Source organism: Canis lupus, chromosome 3 (genome assembly GCF_048164855.1).
Source record: "Canis lupus baileyi chromosome 3, mCanLup2.hap1, whole genome shotgun sequence".
In the NCBI taxonomy this organism is placed as follows: Eukaryota; Metazoa; Chordata; class Mammalia; order Carnivora; family Canidae; genus Canis; species Canis lupus.
In genome coordinates this window covers 49,644,314-49,671,934 of record NC_132840.1, presented here as the reverse complement: position 1 = coordinate 49,671,934, position 27,621 = coordinate 49,644,314, and the positions used below count along the sequence as shown (strand labels likewise).

At 41.7% G+C, this 27,621-nt stretch overlaps 1 protein-coding gene across 2 annotated transcripts; it reads left to right on the top strand.

The window, feature by feature from the left end:
* The first annotated feature begins 1,040 nt into the window (after positions 1-1,040).
* ZNF287 (zinc finger protein 287) lies at positions 1,041-21,958 on the top strand. 2 transcript variants are annotated; one of them, XM_072821021.1, is made up of 8 exons: positions 1,041-1,521; positions 1,911-1,957; positions 2,061-2,661; positions 3,299-3,399; positions 5,176-5,302; positions 5,779-5,865; positions 15,799-17,346; positions 19,121-21,958. In XM_072821021.1, the coding sequence occupies exons 3-8, from the start codon at positions 2,259-2,261 to the stop codon at positions 19,129-19,131; spliced, it is 2,277 nt and encodes a 758-aa protein (XP_072677122.1). In that variant the 5' UTR covers positions 1,041-1,521; positions 1,911-1,957; positions 2,061-2,258; the 3' UTR covers positions 19,132-21,958. The 2 variants fall into 2 exon arrangements, with proteins under 2 accessions (XP_072677122.1, XP_072677121.1); XM_072821020.1 differs by lacking the exons at positions 1,041-1,521; positions 1,911-1,957 and having other exon boundaries at positions 15,799-21,958.
* The last annotated feature ends 5,663 nt before the right edge of the window (positions 21,959-27,621 follow it).

Genomic DNA, 27,621 nt, shown 5'->3' with positions numbered 1-27,621 from the left:
TGAGTGAGCAGGTCATCTTGGAAATGGGCCCTCCCTGCCCTCAAATCATCTCAACTGAGCCCCCAGACACGATGGAGCAAATTAAGAGCCATGCCCACTGTTCCCCTTCCAGATTCCTGACCCACAAAATCCAGGAGCATAATACGGTGGTTGTTCTTTAAGACCATTAAGTTTTGGGTGGTTTGCCAACACAGCAGTAGATAACAGGAGCGCCTAGAATGTTGTTCTTTTTATTTTCAAGCGTTTTATGTGGGTCAGTTGTATCCCTGTAAACAGCGTGCTATCGGATGTCATCCCTTTTTCCAGTCAGAATCAGATTCCTGAGGGAGGGACTCAGAACCTTTCGTAGTCGATGTGTAAGTACAGTAAAGCCGGAAAACGCACTTTGGGTTGTTTGGCCTCTGGGCCCGCATCTTCCCTGCCCCTCCTTCCTCTAGAACTCTGGCCCCAGGTTTTCTCTGGTTAATTAGGGCGGAGCGTTAACCGCCCCCCGCCCATCCGCATCCCCCTCCCCGAGATGCCAGTAGCTCCCCGACCTCCAGGTCATCCACCAGACCTGCCTCTGGCCCGGGAAACTTTAAAGTTCCCTTAGAACCTTGCAGGCTAACGAGCAAGTCGCAGTGATGGGTGGAGGAGGTTACCATGGAGACAGGTCCTAGGAATGAGGCTTCGCGGGAGGGGGGCCGGGACGCGGCTTCCCATTGGCTGGGCGGGCGCGCAGCGTTCCCCTTGCGCACATGCGCAGTGGCGCTGAGGCGAGGTCGCGGCGGAGCCGAGGCGCGGTGCGTTCCGGACCAGGCTTCTCAGGACCCGGCTGGAAGGTGCGGCTCCCGGCCGAGACACGTCGTGCTTCCCGGGCTAGGGAAGTGGCGGAGCCAGAGGCCCCTGTGCGGCGCGGGGCTGAGCTCGCCACGCAGGCGCCCGCGCCCCCGCCGCCATTGTTGCGTGCCCCGGGCCTCCCGGGCCGCTCCGGGTGCGCGTCCGCCGGCTCCCGGCGACAGGTAACGATGTCGAGGGCGCCGGGGGCGAGTGTCCGCGCGGTCCCCGGCCGGAGCCCCAGCCCGTCCCCGTGCGGCCGTCCGCGCCCGCGGCCTGCTGAGAAGGCGAGCACGGGGTGCAGGCTGCTGTGGCGGCCGGGTCCCCACTCCCCCGCCGGCCGAGACCCTCCGACTGAAGAGCGAGGGACACCGGCCCGGGAAGGGGAGGCGGCGGGCGAGGCCGGCGCATCTCCTCTGCAGGGCCTGCTAAACGGTTGGCTTTGGTTACACGGCTGAGCTTGAGCCCGGCTCGGAGCTGGAACCTGGGGACAGGTGGTGTCAGGTCGCCGGGACTGGCCTGTTCTAAGCTTTTCTTCGGGAATCTTGGTTTCACATTTATTCATAAAGAATTGTCTGCATAGAAGCATTTAAGAGGGCTTCAAATCATCAGCCTCGTCGACTTTTTTTCCAGTTCAACCGGCTTGTCTCTCCAGCCCTCAGATAGTGAAAAGCTAGAATAGGTTGGCATTAATATGCAAAGGAGGTAAATGGCTCGCCCTTTTTTCCTTGACAGTTTCCCTGGGAACCTTGAGCGCTTGATTAAGAAAGATTCTCAAAATAAATAAATAAATAAATAAAAAGAAAGAAGGAAGGGAAAGAAAGAAAGAAAGAAAGAAAGAAAGAAAGAAAGAAAGAAAGATTCTCCACCCAGTTTGTTCTAAGTACCTAATAGATTCACTCTTGTTACTGAGAGTCAGTCCTTGAATAGCTTCTGTAACATCAGAAAAATACTGAAGCTCCCCTCCCCACCCCCGTAAAAGTTTGATTTCTTTTTCAACAAGTTAGAAGTTTGATCTGTTGTTTTGCTCATGATTCAGGTCTTTGCTTCTATTACTACCTTTTGATGGCAGTCCCAACCCCTGTCCCCAACAGATTGCATGTATCTCACAAGTCTGAGGATGTAGGAGAGGAAGACCAAGGTAAAGTCTGTGTTTATCTGTACACACTGAATAAGCTGTTTCTGTTTGTGTATAGCAGAGAGCATCAGAATTCTTGACTTTATGGTCTGTTTTTGTGTTTCAGAGTCTCTTAACCATCCCTGCAAGTTCTGGGCTCAGAATTTGTAACTGCGGCTGCTAACTCTACCTTGATCCTCTTGTGCCCCTGACTGCAGCAGCCCTTGATATAATGTCTTTGTGGCTCTAGCATGAGACTTCAAGCGGCTGGCTCACTACTGGAGATCTAAAGGATATTGCCAGATTGACTCTCCTGTCTGTAGCCATGTTAGCCTCGTGCAAGAGGATGACCAATTCTTCACGCTCCCAAGTCCTTCTAATGTGGAAGCCAGACAAGGCTCAGAGTGGACCCCACAATGTTGAGAAGGAAACCCTTGCATCAAGAATCTTGCGTGACACTGAGACCTGTCGACAGAATTTTAGGAATTTTCCATATCCAGACCTAGCTGGTCCTCGAAAGGCATTGAATCAACTCCGAGAACTTTGCCTTAAATGGCTGAGACCTGAGATTCACTCAAAGGAGCAAATCCTGGATCTGCTGGTGCTGGAGCAGTTCCTGACCATCCTGCCTGGGGAGGTTAGGACTTGGGTGAAGTCCCAGTACCCAGAGAGCAGTGAGGAAGTGGTGACTCTGGTGGAGGATTTGACTCAGATTCTAGAAGAGGAAGGTGAGAATTGTAGGGCAGCAAGGGGAGGAATCCTGGGTGGTTAGAGAAGACAACCAGCATACCACCGAGCAGCCCTTTAAAGAAATTGGGGAGAGCAAAGGACAGTGAGTGAGAACAGGCTTTAACAAGAACCCCATCGTGCATGCTGTGCTCCTTCCAGACTGCTTGAGACCAAACACACATTACCTAGTGCCCTAAAACAGTGACCAGACTACAATCCAGTTACCCCCGTGTGAGCCCTCAGGAATTTCACCTGCAAAGGTTTGAACCAGTCTGTCAATAAATCATTTCCTTTTTGAATTAGATGTTACAATAACATGCTTCCAAGAAGGTAGAAGAGAGTCCAGAGAATGTTTCCTTATTAAGAGACATCATCCAAAATTGACATCACATGAAGATTTAGTAGAAAATGGGGAATTTGTACGTTTCCTTAGCAGTCCCAGAACAGACTTATCTTTGAGGTCTACACAGATATCTTAGGATAAGTCATTGGTCCTTCACTTTGGTTCTTTGAAGTAGGGGTGCTATTTTTGGTTTCTTTCTCATTCCTCACTATAGGAGAGTATAGGCATCTATTTGGTGAAGAGTTTCCTTGGCTATTCAAACAGGACTAATCATCATGGTCTCCCTTCCCTAGCTGCTCCTCAGAACTCTGCCCTTCCCCAAGAGACCCAAGAGGAAGACCCCAAAGGAAGACCTGCTTTCCAGGCAGGGTGGTTAAATGACTTGGTGACCAAAGTAAGTGTTAGTTTCTTCTATGATTTTAAAATGGCTTCTTGGAGGTATTTGTATGAGGGACGTTTTATGTCCTGGCCCTAAAACTTCTGCACCCCCAAAAGCCCAATCTAGGACTTCATCAGTTTCTGTCTTTAAATCCATGTTGGCCCGTTAAGGTAAGTGACTGCCCTTTATAGGAAATAGGTTCCCTTTGCCTTCCCCCAACAGACCTTTCCTCACTGATTTTAAGGCAGCAGCATTGCAGAGAGGTTAAGGGATTGACCTCAAGAGCCAGATGAATCAGGTTCGGTGCCTGATTGTGTTCTATCAGGCCAGCTTCAGAGAAAGTTTTACTTTCATCTCGCAGATAAAAATATACATCTGAGATGGGTAGAGTAAAATTAATATTCATTGGTGATATGATTGTTTAGCTGAAAACCCTAAGAAAATCCAGGGAAAAACTGGGGAACAGTAGTAGAAAATATGAGTAAGGTGATTACTACAGAAAATGACATGAAAATTAATCATTTTCAGGGGTAGCTGGCTCAGTTTGTAGAGCATGTGACTCTATCTCATGGTCATGAGTTTAAGCCTCCTGTTGGACATAGAGCTTACTTTTTAAAAAAAGAAGAGAAGCACTTTCTTACCTATACATTAAAATCAGGAAAATGGGAGTGTCCAGTCAGTTAGGCATCTGCATTTAGCTCAGGTCGTCAGTGATCTCAGGGTCCTGGGGTTTGAGCCCCACATCAGGCTCCCTGCTCAGCACAGATTCTGCTTCTCCCTCTCCCTGTGCCCTTACTCCCTATTTATGTTCTCCTTCTCAAATAAATAAATAATCTTTAAAAAAATAAAGTCAGACAAATGGTAAAATGCAATAAAAGGTTCCATGCAGTTTTCCCGACCCCCAAAATTTAAGACATCTAGGACTAAAAATAATATAAATTCTGCGGTACATCCATGTTGTGTATCATACTAAAGCCTTGAATGTTGTAAAATTGTCTATTTTCCCTAAATTATAAACAATAGAACTTGAAAACCCAATACAATTTTTTTAAGGAACTTAGTTTATTTGAAAAATATGTAAGAGGAATCTTTTTTTCTTTTTTTTAAACAAAGGAAAGAAAAGGAGCAAAGAGGCATACTAACCTTACCAGACTGAAATGTATTGAAAAGTCTAACAGTTCATCAGTGTGGTTTCGGTCCCAATTTTATTTTAATAAGGAAGGAAGGGACGCCTGGGTGGTTTGGCGCTTAGGGCATTTGCCTTTGGCTCAGGGAGTGATCCTAGAGTCCCGGGATCGAGTCCTGCGTCAGGCTCCCTGCATGGAGCCTGCTTCTGTCTCTGCCTCTCTCTCTGTGTATCTCTCATGAATAAATAAATAAAATCTTAAAAAAAAAAAAGTGCTAAAAAGGAAGGAAGGGCTCTGCATTTCATCATAGAGCACACAAATATATCTTAAAATTTCAAATGATAACACACTGAATTCTTAAGGCAAAGCTTGAAAAGCACAGCCATTCAACTATGTCATCTGTATGAAACTCTTCTTTAAGACGAAGCCACTAATACACTTGTATCAGCTGAAAAAGCAATTATAAATTCTGTATTTTCAGATTTCCTGTAGGACAATTCACCCATAACTTGGGTGAGGGTTTTAACTCTATAACCATTAAGGTCTTACCACAAAAACTCAAGATTCTGATTCCCCACCACCACCACACATGTACCTGGGGTTCTGATGTTGTCACTACCCTCCTCCTACCAGTTCTTGAACCAAGTTATGTTTGATGTTTCAGGAATCAATGACATTCAGAGATGTGGCTGTGGATATCACCCAGGAGGACTGGGAGATAATGCGTCCTGTACAGAAGGAATTGTATAAGACTGTGACATTACAGAACTACTGGAACATGGTTTCTCTGGGTAAGTGTCCTCTGCATCCTCTCCTGCCAGCATACCTTCCATCTTCCTTTCCTCTGTTGTTATGGTGGCCTCTGAAGCACTTTGCGAAGAATGGGGCCTGGGAGGTGTGAGTGTACTCCTCAGATTTGGGCATAGAAATGTTGTGTTCTCCATTTTCCCAAATAAAAGGTTTCTAAGTGAAAGATCACTGAAAACTGATGCACAGTTTCCCAGGGCTTCCACACAACACTGCACCTTGCCCACTCCCTACTTTTCCTGTGATCACCTTCTGCCATGATCTCTTTGTGCATATTTCCAGAGTAGCAGGAAATTTTTATCCTAGCTCTGAGAAGGACTGACCTATTCTCCCACTATATGATGTCCACACCATTGTTTTCCCATAGAAGTCTGTCCTCACAGATAGGTAGAAGTCAGGCGATAAAATTTGAACAACTATTTATCTCCAAGATAAAACTCCTTATATTTCTCCTGAACAGGACTTACAGTGTACCGGCCAACTGTGATTCCCATACTGGAAGAACCATGGATGGTGATAAAAGAAATCTTAGAAGGCCCTAGTCCAGGTGAGAGAATAACTGTCATGAGATTGTTTGCACTTAGGAGCGTAAGAGCAGTGAGATAATATTTTCTAAATATGGCCAAGTCATTCTCCACATGACACCGTGCTTGTCAGGAACACTGAACTGGCATTGCTTCCTTAACAGAGGCCACCTTCAGGAAGAGTTCCCAAACACCATTGTTCCACCTTTTCCTCTGTGTGTCATCTTATCCTTCTCTGTGAGCCCTGGGTCCCATCCCCAGCTTTGTCAGGGGCTTTCACTGTGCCATGGCCCCCTCCTTCTTTTTTAAGCATGCATAAATGTCTCTAAAATTTTAAGTTTTAGACCTTCTTCTTTGTTGGTTTCTTTTATTCTATTTACCAACAAACCACTTCTCTAGTTTCCAGCCTCCAATCTCCACTTCTCTAACTCATTCTTTTATTTTCTAATTAAAAAAAAAATCTTCAAAAGGTTCAAAAATGTTCTCTTACTGTATAGTGCATTCACCCAGTTCCTGTATCTCCCAGCACCTAACCACTGGTGCTTATTTCTAGTTGTTTCTGTTTGAGTGTTTTGTTTGCATATAAAGCTGATATAAAGATGTTTTTCCCAAAAAATCCTATATTTGGGGTGCTTTCTTTATATCATTTGGGGGAAAAAATGTTTTTTCCTCCTTAAGTAATCTCTACCCCTAACGTAGGACTTGAACTTGTAACCCTGAGATCAACCTCTACTGACTAAGCCAGCCAGGTGCCCTGCCTCCTTCATTTTCTAACAGAAATGGTAGCAAACTGTACATACAGTTTTGTACTTTGCTTTTGTTTACTTAAAAACATACCTTGAGAGATGTTCCAAATAAGATTATGAAGACCTTCCTTGTTCTCTTTTTTTAATATATGCATCACATTTTATTGTGTATCTCATTATTTATTGAATCTGTTCCCTATTGATGGACTTTTTGATTGTTCGCATTCCTTTCTTCTTTCCTCCACAAGAACTTCAAACATATAGAAAAGTTAGAGAATCGGTACATCGAACGCCTATATAATTTTCACCTGGAACCACCAGCTACCATCATTTAGTCACCTTTGTTTTATCTCTTTTTGGGAGAAGGGAGGGCAGAGGGAGAGAGAGTATCTGAAGCAGACTCCCCTCTAAGCTTGGAGCCTGACACAGGGTTCCATCTCACCAACCCTGGGATCATGACCTCAGCTGAAATCAAGAGTCAGATGCTTAACTGACTGAGCCACTCAGGCACCCCTTTGCTTTATCTCTTTACACACACGCACACACACTTTGTTTTTGTCTGAACCATTTGAAAGTTAGTTGCAGGGATTGTGACATCTTACCCCTAAATATTTCTGCCCGTTCTCTCCTAAGACCATGACCATTCTTCTATTTTGGTGCATCCTTGTCTCACCCCAAATATTTTTAACATTTATACAGTAACATCATCTGATGTATAGTCAAATACTCAGATTTCCCCACTGTCCCCAAATATTCTGCATAGATATTTTTCTCTCCAGTCAGGAATCCTATGCTGCTTATCCTGGTTCTTTAGCCCCTTTTAATCTAGAACTGTTCCTCAGCCTCTTGTCTTTCCTTTTTCTCCTTCCATTCTTCTTTCCTTCTGACATTTTCTGAAGGATCCAGGCCAGGTTTTTTCAGAATGACCCACAATCTAGATTTGCCTGATTGTTTCCGTATGTTTAGATCCAGATGAAATAGGTTTACCATAAAACATCACAGGTGTGTACTCTCCATTGCCCTTCATCTCATCGTTGGTGAAACTCATTTTAGTTGAGGTGCTGTTGACCAGATCTCTCCATTTTAAAGGTGCGTTTTTGTCTTTATAATCAACAAGTGATGAGGCCACCTGACTATTCCATTCCCTGGTGCTATTTTATTTTTTATTTTTATTTATGATAGACATAGAGAGAGAGAGAGGCAGAGACACAGGAGGAGGGAGAAGCAGGCTCTATGCCGGGAGCCCGATGTGGGACTCGATCCCGGGACTCCAGGATCGCGCCCTGGGCCAAAGGCAGGCACTAAACCGCTGAGCCACCGAGGGATTCCCTGGTGCTATTTTATTTAGGGACTTTTAGCATCCCCTGTTGATTCTTACATTATTACATTGCTGATTGCAGGATAGATTTTCTGATTCAGAATTCCTCTTTCCTAAAGTATCAGTAGTGTCTCCTATAAAAAAAATAGTTCTTCCTCCAACCTCATGTCTTTTTTTTTTTTTTTTTTAAGATTTTATTTATTTATTCATGAGAGACAGAGAGAGGCAGAGACACAGGCAGAGGGAGAAGCAGGCTCCATGCAGGGAGCCTGATGTGGGACTCGATCCTGGAGATTCCAGGATCACATCCTGGCCGGAAGGCAGGCACCAAACCGCTGAGCCACCTAGGGATCCCTCCAACCTCATGTCTTATGTGAACATGTCACTATGGACCAATAGAATTTTTCAAAATTCAGTGTTATTAGTCCATTAATTCCAGGTTTGTTTTGTTTGCTTGTTTTCATGCTCAGTTGTCCCAAGTTTGGGTAATACTACTTGAAAAGCTTATTTTTTAATTGTTTTTTTTTTTTTTTTTTTTTTTTTTTTTTTTATTTATTTATGATAGTCACACAGAGAGAGAGAGAGAGGCAGAGACACAGGCAGAGGGAGAAGCAGGCTCCATGCATGGAGCCCGACGTGGGATTCGATCCAGGGTATCCAGGATCGCGCCCTGGGCCAAAGGCAAGCGCTAAACCACTGCGCCACCCAGAGATCCCTATTTTTTAATTGTTTTAATAATTTATAGCAGAATGACTTATATGTACCTGTAGCACAGACTATACCTACAGCACAGTAAATTCTCTGTGGAATGATTTTGGCGCACTCTAAACACTGAAGAAACATGCATGATATAACGGACAAGAGCCTGGACTAATGTCAGGATAGGCTTCTGAAAGGCACTGCCAGTCTGGGACTACTTTAATTTGACCCTGAGTAGTTTTTTAGATCATTCGGGCAACAGGCATTGGGGCTGTAGTCTGCAAGAGGGGGCATTTTATGGTTACATATCGTAGGGGGAGAATATTCTGCCTCTAAAGAGCATCAAGACTGAGAAAGACAAGCTCCTTTTTGCCTTCTATAGAAGTGAGATTTTTTTTTAGGCTTTGTTGTGTTTTTCTTTTTTTTTAAAGATTTTATTTATTTATTCATAGAGACAGAGAGAGAGGGGCAGAGACACAGGCAGAGGGAGAAGCAGGCTCCATGCAGAGAGCCAGGGTCTCCAGGATCACGCCCTGGGCTGCAGGCGGCGCTAAACCACTGCACCACCAGGGCTACCCTTGTGTTTTTCTAACCAGTCCCTAAAGCAGATGATAATCCTCTAAGCTGAGGAGTCTTGTCAGCCTCACTTCCTTGTTAGAGCACCAGGCTCTGCTTTCTGGCCCCTGGACCCCTTGCATCCTCAAAGTGGAAGTGGAAGGTCATTAAGGCCATTAACCAGAATGAGGAGCTATCTCAATCAGCTCCTGCTGGAGACTTCTATCGTCCTGCTTTTGCTTGATTTTTGGCCTCTGAAGATTTTCCTTTCTTACCAGCTTAGAGATACATAATAAGCCAAATCTTGAGTAGGATATCTAATTAATCATATTTCAGGAAGTGGAAACTTTGATAATTCACACATAGAATAGTAGTATTGGTCCTCAATGGCCATTCCTGTCTCGGAACTTTTCTAGTTCTTTATTTAGGACCTAGCCAGGGACTCCTGGGTGGCTCAGCAGTTGAGTATCTGCGTTTCGCTCAGGGCATGATCCTCGGGTCCAGGATCGAGTCCCACATCGGGCTCCTTGCAAGAAGCCTGCTTCTCCCTCTGCCTGTGTCTCAGTCTCTCTCTGTCAGTATCTCTCATGAATAAATAAATAAATCTTAAAAGGGGGGTGGGGGGACGCCTGGGTGGTTCAATGGTTGGGCATCTGCCTTCAGCTCAGGAAATGATCCCAGAATCCTGGGATCCAGTCCCATATCAGGCTCCATGCATGGAGCCTGCTTCTCCCTCTGCCTGTGTCTCTGTTTCTCTCTCTCTCTGCTTTTGTGTCTCTCATGAATAAGTAAATAAAATCTTAAAAAAAAAAAAAAAAAAAAGAAAGGACCTAGCCATTCCTTCAGGTTCAACTCAAATCATCCTCACCCCCACCCCCCACACCCCAAGTAAAGCTTTTTTTGAGTAGCTGAGTCGATACTGATTTCATCTATGAGAAGTATTGTGCCGCTTTTTGGCCCTGTTGACCAGTAGACACTTATATTTCCAACTACTCCTTTTCTTGTTAAATCTATATGTTTAAGCACTGCTTAATAATACTAATTTTTGAATTACCAGTAAACTGGTTTAAACATCTGTCTTTATGGTAGCAATTTCTTCATCATCAAGGTTTATACGTGTTATTTTAAGCTCATTATACCTTTAGTACTTCCTTTTTAGGTATATAGTACACTGCCATAGATACATAGAATTGCCATGATTACATAGAATCAGAATTAACAGAGTATCTGAGTGGCTCAGTTAGTTGAGCATCCAGACATAGAATCAGAATTAACAGAGTATCTGAGTGGCTCAGTTAGTTGAGCATCCAGCTCTTGATTTTGTCTCAGGTCATGATCTCAGGGTCATGAGATTGAGCCCTGCATTGGGCTCCACACTCAGTGCAGAGCCTGCTTAAGATTCTCTCTCTCTGTCTCCCTCTGCCCCTCCCCGCTTTCACATGCTTGCTCTCATGAGAGAGTGTTCTCTTTCTCAAAAAAAAAAAAATCTTTTAATTTTTTTAAAAGATTTTATTTATTCATAAGAGACACGGAGAGAGGCAGAGACACAGGCAGAGGGAGAAGCAGGCTCCATGCAGGGGACCTGATGCAGGACTCGATCCCGGGACTCTGGGATCATGCCCTAAGCCAAAGGCAGATGCTCAACCCCTGAGCCACCGAGGCATCCCAAAAATAAATCTTAAAAAAAAAAAAAAAAAAAAAGATTTAAACTCAGCTTCTGGTACTGTCTCATTTTGTGCACATACATCTACCTATACAATTCATTAACATTGTCATTTCGTTCTGGAGGGGAGAGTAACAGATCTTGGTTTGAGAGAGTTTTTAAATATTTTTTTATATAAAAATAATACAACAAAAAAATGCAACTACATTTCTAGTACTAAGTAGCAAAAAGTTATATGGCCAACATATTGAGAATTAGAAAGTATTTTTTAAAAATCTATAATCTTCGGGCAGCCCCGGTGGCTCAGTGGTTTAGTGCCTGCCTTTGGCCCAGGGCCTGATCCTGGAGACTGGGGATCGAGTCCCATGTCGGGCTCCCTGCATGGAGCCTGCTTCTCCCTCTGCCTGTGTCTCTGCCTCTCTGTGTGTGTGTGTCTCTCATGCATAAATAAGTAAAATCTTTAAAAATAATAAAATAATAAAAATCTATAATCTTCTTAGCACTTTGATGACATTTGGCTCAGGTCATGATCTAGTTGACTAGTTGTCTAGTCTCTCAGAACAGAAATGTCTGTTCATGTCCACTTGTCTAGTTCCAGTGCACTTTCATGCTAGTTTTATGGGACTACTTTTTTCATTTAATATTACTCCCAACTATTTTCTAATGTCAGCTCTGATTTTTGTATCTGAATCAAAGTAATAAAAGTCATTTGTAAATTCAGTCAGTATAAGGAAGGAAAATGAAATGTATGTCTCCCTCTCTTCCTCCATTACCAGAATCTTCACCCCTTAGATTATTATTTATGTATGTGTATCTATGATACCTATGGCATATCATGGCATTTTGCTCTATATAATGTTAAATACCATTTATTCCGAGTAATATGTCCTACACAACTTCTTATATCAATGTACCTAGTTATTTTTATGTTATCACTATTCAATTATTCCTTACTCTAGTCCTTTACTGATAAATGGCAGCTATCACTTTTAATGACTGCACATGATTCTGTGGAATGGATATAAGGTTTTTATACTTAGATCAGCATCTTAGAAAATATCTGAACTGTCCAGTACCATTTTCACTATATTATAAATTCCATATATGATTATATTTCATTATCAGCAATTTTCTTAATATTTGAAAGTCTTGTGTTTTCAACCTAATTTCACGGAAGATATTATAATTTAAATTTGTTTTAAACCGTCATACTGGAAACATAATAGGCATCAATAAATACATATTTGATTGCTTTGCAGCCAGGTTTGAAGACAAGGATTTTTCTGTTTGTTTCTTCACCTTTATTTGTACGTGTATGCTTTCATTTGGTTCTCCTTTTTACAATGAATTATTGTCATTTGTTTTAACAGTTGAGTGGCCACCATATCCAGAGTCTTGGGCCATTTTCTGAAGGAAATGGAAAAGAAACACAAGCTATTCTATTCTCAGTTTGCATCTAAGTTGGAAATACAAGAAGCACACAAAGTTATGAAGTACTAATGTAAGGCCAATGCTGTCATGGCCCCAACATTTTGTTAGGTTGAATCACATGAGACTGCTGATATTTCAGCCATATTGACCTACAAAAAGGCAAATTCATATGATTCTGTACTTTAGGATTCTAAGAAAGAAAAGCAAGAGCTGGGCAGCCCGGGTGGCTCAGCGGTTTAGCACCGCCTTTGGCCCAGGGCCTGATTTTATTTGGCCTGGGGACCTGGGATTGAGTCCCACGTCGGGCTCCCTGCATGGAGCCTGCTTCTCCCTCTGCCTGTGTCTCTGCCTCTCTCTCTCTCTCTGTATCTCTCATGAATAAATAAAAAAATATTAAAAAAAAAAAAAAAGAAAAAAGCAAGAGCTGAGCCTTAATATTTTTTTAATAGGTAGAGAAGTTATTTTAAGAGAGTGTCTAAGTCTGGGGTGCTTGGGTGGCTTGGTCAGTTAAGTACTCAATTCTTGGTTTCCACTCAGTCATGATCTCAGGGTCCTGGGATCAAGCCCCGTGTCTGACTCCATGCTTAGCAGGGAGTCTGTTTCTCCCTCTCTCTCTGTCCCTCCCTCAGCTTGTGCTCTCTCTCTCAAATAAAATCTTTTTTTTTTTTAAGATTTTATTTATTCATGAGAGAGGCAGAGACATAGGCAGAGGGAGAAGCAGGCTCCCTGTGGGGAACCTGATGTGTGACACTTGATCCGAGTACCCAGGGACATGATCTGAACCATCCAAGCATCCCCAATTAAATAAAATCTTAAAAAAGAGAGAGAGAATGCCTAAGTCTGGAATTTGTGTGGCACCTATAGAAGGCTCTGAGGAAGTAGCTTGAAATTATGTGGATAAATTTAAATTTTAAGTTAAATATGTAACTTGTTAGAAGATACAGCAGGATAGGAAAGTCTGGATTATTTGGGGACGGAATATGTTAAGTGGAAGTGTTTTGAACTTTTTAAACTTTTCTCCTTTAAGCCACTGGTGCTCAAACTATAGTGAGCATCAAAACCCCCTGGAGGGCTTCCTAGAACAGATTGCTCAGCCCTATCTCCAAAATTGCTTAAAAAAAAACAAAAGGATTTTATTTATTTATTTGAAAGAGAGCACAGGTAGGGGGAGCGGCAAAGGGAGAGGGAGAAGCAGATCCTCTGCTAAGCAGGGAGCCCAATGTGGGACTCAGTCCCAGTACTATGAGATCATGACCCGAGCTGAAGGCAGACACTTACCTGGCTGAGCCACCCAGGTGCCCCCAAAATTTCTTTTCTTTTTAATCTTATTTTAATTAAATTTAATTAACATATAGTGTATTATAATTTTCAGAGATCAAGGTCAGTGATTCATCAGTTGTATACAACATTCAGTGTTCATTACATCACGTGCCCTCCTTCATGCCCTTCACCCAGTTACCCCATCCACCCACCCTTCTCCCCTCAAGCAACCCTCAGTTTGTTTCTTATAGTTAAGAGTCTCTTATGATTTGTCTCTCTCTCTCTGATTTTGTCTCATTTTTCTCTCCCTTCCCCTATGATCCTGTTTTCTTAAAATCTGCATGAGTGAAATCATATGATAATGCTTTCTCTGATTGACTTATATTGCTTAGCATATCCTCTGGTTCCATCCATGTCATTGCAAAATGATAAGATTCATTTTTTGATGGCTAATACTCCATTGTGTACGTATATATGTCTATATACACACCACATTTTTTTTATTCACTCATCTGTCGATGGACATCTGAGCTCTTTCCATAGTTTGACTATTGTGAACATTGCTGCTATAAACATTGGAACGCAGGTATCACTTGGGATCGCTGTTTGTATCTTTGGGGTAAATACTTAGTAGTGCAACTGCTGGGTGGTAGTGTAGCTCTATTTTTAACTTCTTGAATCTCCATATTGTTTTACAAGTGGCTACACCAGCTTGCATTCCCACCAGCAGTGTAAGAGGGTTCCCTTTTCTCTGCATCCTCACCAACATTTGTTATTTCCTGACTTGTTACTTGTAGCCATTCTGACTAGTGTGAGGTGGTATTTCATTGTGGTTTTGTTTTAAGATTTTATTTATTCACGAGAGAGACAGAGAGGCAGAGATACAGGCAGAGGGAGAAGAAGGCTACCCGGGCATCCCTCATGGTGATTTTGATTTGTATTTCCCTGATGCCAAGTGATGTTGAGCATTTTTTTATGTCTGTTGGTCATTTATATGTCTTCTTTGGAGAAATGTCTGTTCATATTTTCGCCCATTTCTTGACTGGATTATTTGTTTTTTGGGTGTTAAGTTTGATAAACTCCTTATAGATCTTGGAGTACAGCGTTGGTGATATAGTGGTGAGCTTAATTGCCTTCCTTACAGATCTTGAAGGTAAGCCCTTTATATGATAAGACATTTACAAATATCTTCTCCCATTCTGTCAGTTGTCTTTTGGTTTTGTCGACAGTTTACCTCTGCTGTGCAAAAGCTTTTTATCTTGATGAAATCCCAATAGTTTATTTTTGCTTTTGCTTCTCTTGCTTTTGGAGACACATCTAACAAGAATTTGCTGCAGCCAGGGTCCATGAGGTTGCTGCCTGTTTGCTCCACTAGGATTTTGGTGGATTCCTGTTCCACATTTAGGTCTTTGATCCATTTGAGTCTATTTTTGTGCATGTGTAAGAAAGCGGTCCAGTTTCATTTTTCTGCATGTGGCTGTCCAATTTTCCCAACATCATTTGTTGAAGAAATGGTCTTTCTTCTGTTGGGTATTCTTTCCTGCTCTGTCAAAGATTTGTTGACCATAGAGTTGAGGGTCCATTTCTGGATTCTCTATTCCATTGATCTATGCATCTGTTTTTGTGCCAATACCATGCTGTCTTGATGTTTACAGTTTTATAACAGCTTGAAGTCCAGAATTATGATGCCACCAGCCTTGGTTTTCTTTTTCAACATTCCTTTGGCTCTTCAGGGTCTTTTCCCTTCAAAGTTTCTGATTCAGTTTGTCCAGTAATTTAACACATTCTCAGGTGAGAGTGTGTTTATGCATGGGTCTCGGGACTGTACTTTGAGTATTATTACTGTGAGAGATTTACCAAGAATATTTGGGCATGGAGAGCTGTCCTTGAAATTGCTTTTGGAATGCTGTGTGGATTGTGCAGAGTAGGTTGGAAGGATTCAATGAGAGTTAGTGTCTGCTTTCTATAAATCAATCCAGGAAGTCCTCTCATGTTATCCAACGGTGTTTTCACATCTCTTAGTGCTGTCACCTGACCAAGCCTATTTTATTAATCTGTGCCCCTGTTGAGTAGTGAGGAGCCTCTCCTTTTTCAACAGTTTTGCCCTCTGGTTTTCTGCCCCTGTCTTCTCTTTTCCCAAACTTTGAGTACCATGTTACAAAGTTGTTGGAGCCATAGTCTTTTTAGGCATTTTATTCATGTTCAATATATTGTTTCTGTTTGGACAGTTTCCTTTCTCCAAATAGAGGAAAACTTTCTATATTCTATATTCTTTTTAATCCAGAATGGAAAACAGAACCCCAAGAGTGTATTCCAGTTACAAATATTTCTAAAGTCACAAAGACTGGAACTCAGACCATCAAATTGGAAGAACCCTGTGACTATGATGAAAGATTCGAGAGGCAAGCAGCAGATACCTTCAGGAAAATACCCACTAATGAAAGAAATTTCACTTTGAAGTCAGTCATCTCAAAAGAAGATGACCCTATGGAAGAGTGTTTTAGTAAATATGATATATATAGAAATAATTTTGAAAAGCATTCAAACCTAGTTATTCAGTTTGGTCCCCAATCAGATAATAAAACTATGTATGATGAAGGCAGGGCAACCTTCAATCATGTCTCCTATGGTATTGTACATAGAAAGATATATCCTGGAGAGAAGCCTTATAAATGTAATGTGTGTGGGAAAAAGTTTAGGAAAAACCCATCCTTTGTGAAACACCAAAGTACCCATGCCAAAGAAAAATCTCATGAATGTGAAGAATGTGGGAAAGAGTTTAGGCATATCTCATCCCTTATTGCACATCAGAGAATGCATACTGGGGAGAAACCATATGAATGCCACCAGTGTGGTAAAGCCTTCAGCCAGCGTGCACACCTTACTATACATCAAAGAATTCATACTGGAGAGAAACCCTATAAGTGTGATGACTGTGGAAAAGACTTTAGTCAGCGTGCACACCTTACTATACATCAAAGGACCCATACTGGAGAGAAACCATATAAATGCTTGGAATGTGGTAAAACCTTCAGCCACAGTTCATCGTTGATTAATCATCAGAGAGTTCATACTGGTGAAAAACCTTATATATGCAACGAATGTGGAAAGACCTTCAGCCAGAGTACACACCTTCTTCAACATCAAAAAATACATACTGGAAAGAAACCATATAAATGCAATGAGTGTTGGAAAGTGTTTAGTCAGAGTACTTACCTTATTCGACATCAGAGAATTCATTCTGGAGAAAAGTGTTATAAGTGTAATGAATGTGGAAAAGCCTTTGCTCATTCCTCAACTCTTATTCAACACCAGACTACTCACACTGGAGAGAAATCCTATATATGTAAAATATGTGGAAAAGCCTTCAGCCAGAGTGCAAATCTTACTCAACATCATAGAACACATACTGGGGAGAAACCATACAAATGCAGTGTGTGTGGGAAAGCCTTCAGCCAGAGTGTACACCTTACTCAACATCAAAGGATTCATAACGGAGAAAAACCCTTCAAATGCAATATATGTGGGAAGGCATATAGACAGGGTGCCAATCTTACTCAGCATCAAAGGATTCATACTGGAGAGAAGCCGTATAAGTGTAACGAATGTGGGAAAGCTTTTATTTATTCCTCATCACTTAATCAACATCAGAGAACTCATACTGGAGAAAGACCCTATAAATGTAATGAATGTGATAAAGATTTTAGCCAGAGAACATGCCTTATTCAACACCAGAGAATTCACACGGGAGAGAAGCCCTATGCCTGCCGTATCTGTGGTAAAACCTTCACCCAGAGTACGAACCTCATTCAGCATCAGCGTGTTCATACAGGTGCCAAACATCATAATTAATGAGACTTCGGTTTAGGTTTTTCAATTCATCCAAATTTTATTTTGTACTTTGTTAAAACATTCAAAAGAAACTGAAGAGAAGTGCAATATATGTTAGATGTCCTTCAGCAGAAGTGTCAGAATTAGTAATGTGGATATAAGCTATTTAAATTTAATGTGAAATTTGAAGAGAAAAATTTATTCACTTCTTAACCTTTATTTGATATCAGTTTAGTTCCGGAAAGAAACCCAGTAAGAGTACTCAAAAATCTGTAACTCATCAACTCTTAGTGTATTTCACGTACTTCTTAATGAGACCTTGTGAATGTAACTTGGAGAAGCTTCCATCAAGTAGGGATTTCACACTAGTGAGTGATCTTGGGATAATTGAAGAAGCTGCTTTCAGACCTTTATTTCTTCCCAGCTTTGAAGCCTTAAATATATAAAGGGTTCCCTTCCCTTTTCCTATTATGCCATAACTGCCATGCGGAGCCAGTAGATTTGCAAAATATATATAGTCGAAAGTATCTTAATTTTTATGTGACAACCATTTAGTCACATTTTCCTTTAAATATTGAAATATTCAAGGAAGAACTTAAGGGAAGTTGATCTGTTAGGATAAACTAATGTATATATAATCCTTAGACATTTGTACAAATTTAGTTAAACAGGCAAAACTTAAACATCCAACCTTAAATTCATCTTTAAAACCTATTAGCCTTAGTTTCACTAGGTTTTGACATCTGTCCTGAAGGAAAAACAAGAATAAAATTCCCATTTTTTTCACCTGATTCCTAAATTCATTCCTTAAGGTTCCCCTTTGGCTATTTTACCACAGAAAGCCCGTTTCTGTTGAGACACATTTCTTGAGTGCCTACTGTGCTCAAGGCCCAATCTTCCTAATTGGATCTTTTCAGGGCTTATTGTGTTCAAAACAAAACAGCTATTTTAAGCAACAGAAAGCTTTCTAAAGTGAAAGATGACAAAGGACATGTCACAGAATGAACATAAGCCTACTAAAATGGGTTGCTGAATGTGACCCCCTATCCCAAGACAAAGAAGTAGTGAAAGCAGCTACTTACAAAGTGTGAGGAAAAGATAAGTAATAGAAAGTAGATTTAAGTGCACTACAGAAAGAGGGTCAGGGAGAAAAGGGTGAATACTTAGCAGGGAAGAAAGAATGCACAGGTAACTTAGAGCATGAGCTGTTAACCTGGTTTACTTAAAAAAGTAAGAGCAGCTAATGGAATAAGACAAAATCCAGCCTATTAAGAAGAAACTAAAGATGAAGTGACTGATTTTAAAAAGGAATAATTGGAATTGGTACTTTTTCATATATATAAGTATAACTGGGAATTGCTTTTAAAATGTCAGAAAACAAATTTATTGGGAAAAGCACTGATGCAGAAACTATCATTGTTGCAATAATAATAACTAAGTTTGTGGGGGGGGTTCTAAACATAAAAGGAAAACTGGCAGAAATGCAAATTTTACCTATTTCTAGGTAAAATACTATAAATTTCATATCCACAGCATTCCACTACCAGAATATAAGACTGTATTCTGAGAGCTGAGATTTCATTCTGCTCAATTTGTTTCTTCAGTGCCTTGCATATGGACAGTGGTCAAATATATGTTTGTTGAATTAATGAGTAGGTAAGTTAGAATTGAGTAATAAGAATTAACAGATATGGAGTGAAGCTGGTTGAATTTAAATTCTTTTTTTGTACGTATGTGCACAGAAATGTTAAATACTGTTATTTATTGGGTAATAGGAACTACTTAAAATTGAAGAATCAGAATTCTACATCTTAACAGTGGGGAATATCCTAAAGAGATCACGGGACAGACATCTCTGCACAGGAAGTTTTCCTGAGCTGGATGAAGAAAAATTGATACAAATTCTGGTGCCGTAAATATAAATTTAAGCATATATTGAGACCATGCAGTTTCATTTGGATGTTACTGTTGATAAGGACATCCTACAAACACGTGCCGAAGGAAAGACCTAGGGTGCTAGCATCTTCAAGGCTTTCTTGTTGAGTGTTTTCTTCAAGTTATTGCTTTCCCTTAGCCTCACATCAGCTAACCCTGATGTCATGGAATCTTTCTTCACAAAGTGTAGATTGTCTTCAGGTTGCATAATACTCAAGTTATGCTTATGCCATAGTTACCATGTTAGAAAATAACCATTGTATTTAAGATACGACTTTTATTTATAATGCCACTTCATACCTAACACACCACTTCTGTTTTCCATCCTGGCATGAATGTGTGGAGTATTATAGTCCATAGCACCTTTGCTTTAATTTGTATTTCCTGCCTTTGTGAATTTTATGTAAATAATGCATTTATAAAGTCTTCCATTGATCCACTGAGGCAATTGATACCCTTATAAAATATCAGAAGAATGGAGAATCCTAGATCTTTGTACTTTTCCCACTTTAACAGTTGTCTGAGCCACTTGTAATCCAAATTTTTTTTAGCAGTCTTATTTTCCACAACTTTCTTACTACAAAGGTGTTGAAATATACAGAAAAGTTAATAAAACAAACTATATATCTGCCACCTAGCTTTAAAACATTTTTTACTGAACAGTTGGAAAGTTAGACATGACATTTCATCCAATACTTCAGCATCTCATAAAAATAAGGACAGAATTTCATATAACCACATTCCATTACATACCTCAAAAAATGAATAGTAATTTTCAAATATCTAATGCTTCCTGTTTAAACTTTCCCTGTTGATGCTGTCACATTTCACACATTATGTTTACTTGTTATATCCGTTTCATCTATCAAAGTGTCTCCCACTTCTGATTTTCTCCATAACCTTTTTTTTTTTCTTTTAAATATAGCAGGTCAGTTGTAGAATGTCTCACATTCAAGATTTAACTGATTGTTTACATGTGGTTTATCTGGTTCCTGTGACCCCTGTGGTTTTCTGTAAACTAGCATTTAGGGCCAAAATGTTGACTGGATTCAGGCTCAGCATGTTTAACATTAACACTTTACAGGTGTGTTTCCTGTTGCATCACATCAAAAGTCTGATTAACATTTGGTTGACTATCAGGTGACATGGTAACCACCCTGTCTTACCAATGTGAAGATAATGTTTTTCCTGTAGTGGTTCATCTGTGGACTGCTACTTTGGCAGCATACAGATAACCTGTTTACCAACAACCTGTCATGTGGTAGTTTTAATATCCAGTGAGGATGATCACTCCCTGAACCAGTTATTTCATTAAGATTTGCAAAATAGGGTGCTTGATTTGGCAGCACATATTCTAGGTTTGCAAAATGGCAATTTTCTTTCTTTCTGTGTTTACTGATGCATAATTCTGTAGGACAGAGCTTTCTGTCATCAGCTGGGAATGCACTAGAGGTAAAGTCATACTTAAAATCTTTTCCTTTCCTTACCAGTTTTCAGAGTAAGGAGTTGGCAGTGATGACAAGTGATTCCATGTATTCAAAATCAATTATGGCCATTGTCTCTGTTGATCAAATTGTCCCAAACTTGGCCAGTTGGAGCCCTTCAAGTAGCTCTTTCATCCTCTGGCATTCCTCCTCTAGTCTTTAGGGACTTCATTTCCTTGTGACATGACATAACTTGGGTTCAATGCCCTGGATATGGAATGAATGAGCCATTTCCCAATCTTTGACTAAATAGGCAAATATTTAGAAACCAAGATCTGGGCACTAGGCATGCTCCTTGCTTCTGGGGTGTCATTAGCAAGTAGCCTTTTAGTCTTTCCAACCATTCAACTTAAGTTCTCATAAAGGCAACTCTTTGCACCCATTTCATCACTTACACAATAATCGTAGAGATGTAATTACATACTGGGACAAACTGGGAAGCATACAGCTAAATTGGAGAGGACAGAAGTGTTTGTATATTAGAAGGCATCAAGTGTAACCACATGAGGTCTTGTGCCAAGGCCAGCAGATTTTAAGGGAGCTTGTCAGTTCTCTGGTTAATTAGCAGTTAAGACAACAACTTAAAATATACCTAGTATGTTTTAACTGTTATATGTCCTGATAATTTACATATTTATAAGCTAATCTCATCTTTCCCATCGCATTCTTCAAAGCAGGTTTCTGGTAAGATGTAGCTTTGAATCCTGAGGATCTGTTTCATGCAAATTTACGTGCTTGTTTTTCTTGCTAAACTTTTATTTGGTTTTCACAGCTTTAAGAGTGTTAGATTTCATTCTTCAACTATATCTTCTGGTATCGATTCACTTGCATGTGCCTGTAAATGTACTTAGTCCTCTATTTCTGTTATTCTCTTCATGGCTATATTTCACTACAATTATTAGCCCCTTAGAACACTATAGCCATTAAAATTGGTGAGCATGTGCACTATAGTGATATGTATAAATATATGTGTGAGCTTGCAAGCAACACGGAGTCCTCTGGATGGATGGGGAAAGTGATACCCATGATGCTGAAGTGTCTTGCCTGAGGTCCTATAGTCATACAGTGACAATAAGAGTTGGAACACATGGTTCTGGCACTTAGTTGAATTCTTCCTGTAAGATTAATGCTAATGGAAATTCAGAGCACAAACAGTATGTACCTATGATTTTATAAAATTACGTATTTTGTTGAGATTAGAGCATTGGAAGTTTGTTTTTGTCTCCCTTCCTATACAGTTTCTTAAATTGACATTTTAAAAATGAGAATAGCCCAACAAAGAATGCACTCCTCTCTACTCCCATTTCAATTTTGGTCTCCCACCCAGATCTTTCCCAAGTTTCAGAACCAGGTTAGTCAATGTTCTTGCCTGGAAGTAACTCAGAAGTACCTTCGGGGATTTAATCTAAAACAACTTTCACCCCAAAATCTTTTTTTTTTTTTAATTCACAGTAACTGCAGGAAAGTTAGAAGCTGCGCTGTTCTTTACCTGTAGTTACAGCCTATTGCCATATATTCCAGTTCCATCTCTTCTCGATCCCCACTGCCACTACCTCATTTCAGGCTTTTAATCAACCCTTGTTAAGATCATTTCATAACGAGTAAGTGTTCACCCTGCCCCAATCTCACCCCTTTCAATGTATCTTCCAACACTTTTGCTGAAGTCCTGTGAAAACATTTAAGGCCGCCACAGCTCTACAGGTGGAGTAGTGCATTCAACGAGGTTACTATCTGCTTGAAACCTTACAGTGTCTTCTCATTGTCAACAGCAGTGGATCTCACTCTCAGCTGCACATTGGAATGAACCTGGGAGCTTTTAAAATTACCAGTGTTGGGGCCTCACCTCAAGGGATGCAGATTTATTTCACGTGGGATGGAGACTGGGCATCAGTATTTCTTCAGTTCCGCAGGTGATTCTAAAATGCAACAAGGGCAGAAGCAGGAAGCTATTACAGAGATTCAGAGGAGAAATAGTGGTTGTTGCAGCACAGGTGGTGAGAAATGACCTGATGCTGAGTATGTTTTGAAGGTAGAGTATAGGACTCACTAAGGATTTAGATTGGGATGTTAGAGAAACAAGAATACTGAGTAGGGGCATGTGGGTGGCTCAGTTGGGAGAGCATGTAGCTCTTAATCTCAGAGTTGCGAGTTTGAACCCCACATCGTGAGTAGAGCTTAGTTTAAAAAATAAAAGTTAAGACCTTCAGAAGAATGGCCATCTTTCCTTCTAGAGAATATGCTCCTAACAAAGGAGAGGCTATTCTACTCATTTCTGTGTCTCCTATACCAAGTACAGCACCTTGCACATGGTAAATAGGCCCCTCAGTAAATGAGTGCAACTCTGCAGGAATTTCTGCACATCAAGAAGATTCCATTCTCAGAAAAATACATGTCCAGGACTTTAAAGGCCCTGGAATTTTACCTCGCAGGGGTTGATAAACTAGCCTGTCACTATTTCATAGACACAGAAGACATGAGACTCCTGGGTCATAGACAAAGCACTTTCTTACTCCTGGCAAAAGCAGCCAGACTTCACATCTAAGCCAATTATTCTTGACTTGCACGCCCACCCCAAATTGCAAGAGGGTGACACAGGTGGGCCCTGGATTCCAGCAGCAACAGTGGACTGTTATAGGAAAGCCTGGGGGAATCACTACCTTTACAGTGAATTGTGAGGAAACGTGCTCTTTGTCTCCTCACCCCCAGGTGCCCCCACCCTGCATATTTGCTTGCTATACACACAAGGCTGAGAAATGGCCCAGGTAGAGACAATGAAGACTGCATTCTTGGCATACCCAGCAGGAACTGGAGGGATGCTCAGGGCCCTTGGCATATCGCTTCTCTAATAATTGTCCTTCCCAGTGTAGAAGACTGGAAATATCCCACCAAAAATTTGTGGGCCTTTGTGGCTTACCCATAGAGAAGACAGAAACATCCAAATAAAGTTCCTGTTCCAAGTTGTTTAGAGATCTTTTCCTGAAGAAAAATCTCAGGTCATTCTAAATCTGATCTATACCCAGAAATTGAAAAGTAATAATCTCACTCCACTGTACACTGATTAAAGCCTACACCTGGGGGGCGCCTGGGTGGCTCAATAGTTGAGCGTCGGCCTTCGGTTCAGGTCGTGACCCTGGAGTCCTGGGACTGACTCTATCAGGCTCCCTTCAAGGAGCCTGCTTCTCCCTCTGCCTCTCTCTGTGTCTCTCATGAATAAATAAAATCTTGAAAAAACTACACCTGGGATACTATATTCATTCATATCGGACACTGGAGTAGAACACATTGCATTTAAATGGTCGGAAAAAAATATTTCCTGATACATGAAATTCAAATTTCAGTCAACAGTTTCATTGGAACACCACCACATGCATTTAGTATGGTCTTTGGCTGCTTTCCTGCTACAGCCGCAAAGTTGTGAAAGAGACCACAAAGCCTGAAATATTTCCTGAGCCTACAGAACAAGTCAGCCAACTGTGTCTACACCTTGGGCTGGGGGTGAGGTCTACTGCCTTAGCCCAACACCAGGCAAAATAATGAGGAGCGTCCTCCGGACGCGCGGCAGGAGAGTGGGCGCCCCAGGCATGTGGGCAGAACCCCGGGGCTGGGGAAGCGGGCGGACGAGCCACGCGCCCCCTGCTGGCCGCGCCGCGCCGGCGCGCCTGGAGCCCTCGGTCTTCGGTCCGCGGAGACCCCCGGAAGGTGGGGCGAGCGAGTCCAGACGTTTATCTAAGCGGCCCCAAGGGGGAGGGTCTCCCCTTCCTTATCCGAGTCGCCAGTGTTCGTGCACTCGCTTCCCAGTCTTGCTCAAGGGACCGTGGGTTCGAGCCACCGCCGTGTAACTCGGGCATCCGTCTCCTCTCCCTGACTTCGGCCGCTCACTCAATGCAACAGGACTGCAGGGAGGGAAGCTTCCCGGAAATGACTCCTCTTGCAAATGCCTCGACCCCCTCCTCCTCCTCGGCGTCCAAAAGGCTGCGAGTACCCCGGCGGCGGGGTGGGGACGGCCCGCCTCTGGCTGAGTGGGACCTGAGAGCCAAAGGATCACACTCCCCTCCGAGTTTAGGCTCGGACCTAAAACTCATCCCACACGGCCTTCGGCGCAAGAGCGGCCCCGCCTGAGCCAAGATCCGGGAGCTCGCGCCACACAGCTCCGCGGCCCACGCTACGCCCACGCAGCACCGGCGCCGGGCTTGAAAGGGATTCTGGGGCACTGGGCGGGGCCAGGCACGCCAGCGTTCCTGGGAATTGTGGTCCGCAGCCTCCGTGGCGCACGCGCACCATCCCGTCACAGTGGCTCCGCCCATAGTAGCTGAACGCGCACGTGAGCGCCCTCCCCTGGAGAGGAGCAGAGGCGGCTGTGGGAGCGGAGGTCGGGGGCTGAGGCGCACCACAGGCCGCCTCCCCGGAGCTGCGTGAGGAAGCTCCGCCCGCAGGGACGCAGGGACGCAGGGACTCGTGCACGCGGTTTCCTCAGGCTTCCCCGGGGACTGCCTTCATAGCAGCTGCCGTCATCTCCCTCCAGGAACGCGGCTGCCTTCCCATTGGTCCTAATATGAAAAATCAAAGGAATTGTTGAGATTTCCCCGCATGATGTAATTTTTTTTTTTTGCATGTTTTACAGTTTGAGTCAAGATCCAAGTTGTACACTTTGAAGTTAATTGGTATGTCACCCAAAGTCCCTTTTTCAATCTATAAATCCCCCTGACATTTCTCTTTTATTTCTTTCAATATGTTTCTTGGAGAAACTGGGTCTTTTGTCCTGTAAAGTTTCCTACAATCCAGATTTTGCTTGTTAGCTGGGGAGCTAGTTTAATGTTCTGCTTTCATGTGTTTCCTATAAACTGGTAACACAAGAACCTTGACCTCATTCAAAGTTCAGTTTTTTGGCAAAAATACTTTGTAGGGGGTTTGTGTCTACTATCAGAAGGCATATAATGTCTGGATTTCTCTTTTTATGATGTAAGCAGCTACTGATCATCATTACCTGGATCTATTCATTAGGAGTTGCAAAAGAGTAATGTTCTGAAATCAGTAATTCTTTCATTTATAAAATGGATTATTCCTATAAAAAGAAACTTCCCATCAACTACTGGGCTCCCCTGGGGTATGGTGTGTTCTCTAGGATACTCCACAGGTCACCAATGAGGTTTTTGTTTATTTAGTTTGTTTGCTTGCTCTCTGTCATTGGGTTCATGCATTTAAACTGTTTAATGTGTTTCAAATTTATTACAGTGGGTATAGTTACCAATGTTCAAATTGTCCCACCTTTGACCTTTATAGGTTGTTCCTGTAAAGTCTTTATAGGTTGGTGCCTGAGCCCTTTAACATAACTGGTTATCTTTGATACTGCTCTGTTTTCTGAAATGATAAGGTGTCCCAGGTTCATCTTGCGCACTTCCTGCCCCAGACCTGGATTTAACCGTTTCTTCAAGGAGCCTTGATTCCTTTTAGTGGGAGCTGGTATTTAGAGACCACAATCTGGGTACTAGGGAGTGTTCATCACTAGTGTGAACAGTGGTGTTTCTACACCTTTTCCAAATAGAGCTACAATTCAAATTGATACTTCCAATTTAAATTTAAGACAACAGGATTTTTACTTAATTCCTGAGTCTTCCATCTGTATCTCTACTCTCTCATACTGAAAATCTAAATTCTCAATTATACCAATATAAATACTAATTTGCTTTATCAAATGATGCATAAACAAGTCCAGAACAACCATAATCATAACGCTGCCACAAACAATATTGTTGAAAAATTTAAGACTAAAAATATCTTAGAGTATACCTTAGTAGGGATATACAGTCAAATTAATGTGTTTTAAAATAACTTGGAATAATTCCTCTCTGGGTGTTATAGCACCAACTTGATACACAGTATGGTAGGCTAAATAATGCCCCCGAAGATATCCAAGTACTAATCCCTTGAGCTTTTGATTGTTACGATATAAGGCAAGTGGAGTTTTCAGACATGAATAATTAAGGACCATGAGATGGGATTATTATCCTGGATTATTGGGCCCTTTTATGCAGTCACGAATGCCTGATAAGAGGAAGATTCAACGGAAGAGAAGAAAATGTGACCATAGAGACAGAGGTTGGAGTGATGCTGTCACAAGCCAAGCAATGCCAGCAGTCACCAGGAGTGGGAAGAGGCAGGAAGGGAGTTTCCTCCTAGAGCTTCTGGAGAGAATATAGCCCTGTTGACACCTTGATTTGGGCCCACAGAAACTGATTTTGGACATCTGGCCTTCAGAACTATGAGAGACTAAATTTCTGTTGTTTTAAGCTACCAAGTTTGTGGTGATTTATTACAGTGGTCCTAGGAAACTAATACCTACAGGTTCATTTGTTTCATTTTGCTTTCAAAACTCAGGGATTGCTCTTTACTGTATTTTTGTATTATAATTAGGTAGTTTTTTTTTTTCGCTGGTATCAAAGTTAAATCTACAAAACAGATCTTCTCCCCAGAGAAATCAACTTTTTTTTTTTTTAAGATTTTATTTATTTACCTAAGGAGGGGCAGAGGATAAGGGAGAAAGAATCTGAAGCAGACTCCACACTGAGCCCAGAGCCAGAGCCCATGATCTTGGGATTATGACCTGAGCTGAAATCAAGAATTGGAAGCATAACCGACTGAGCCACCCAGGCACCCCAGAGAAATCCAACTTCTATTCCCATGCCCTCTACTCAATTTCCTCCCTCCCCAAAAGCTATCCATTTAAAAAGTTTATGATTTATTCTCTCACTATTTTAATATAAGGAAATGTGTGCATATATATTCATATTCCCACACACACACCCTTTTTACAACAAACTGTAGCATACTATACATGTCTCACCACCTCTTCTATATCA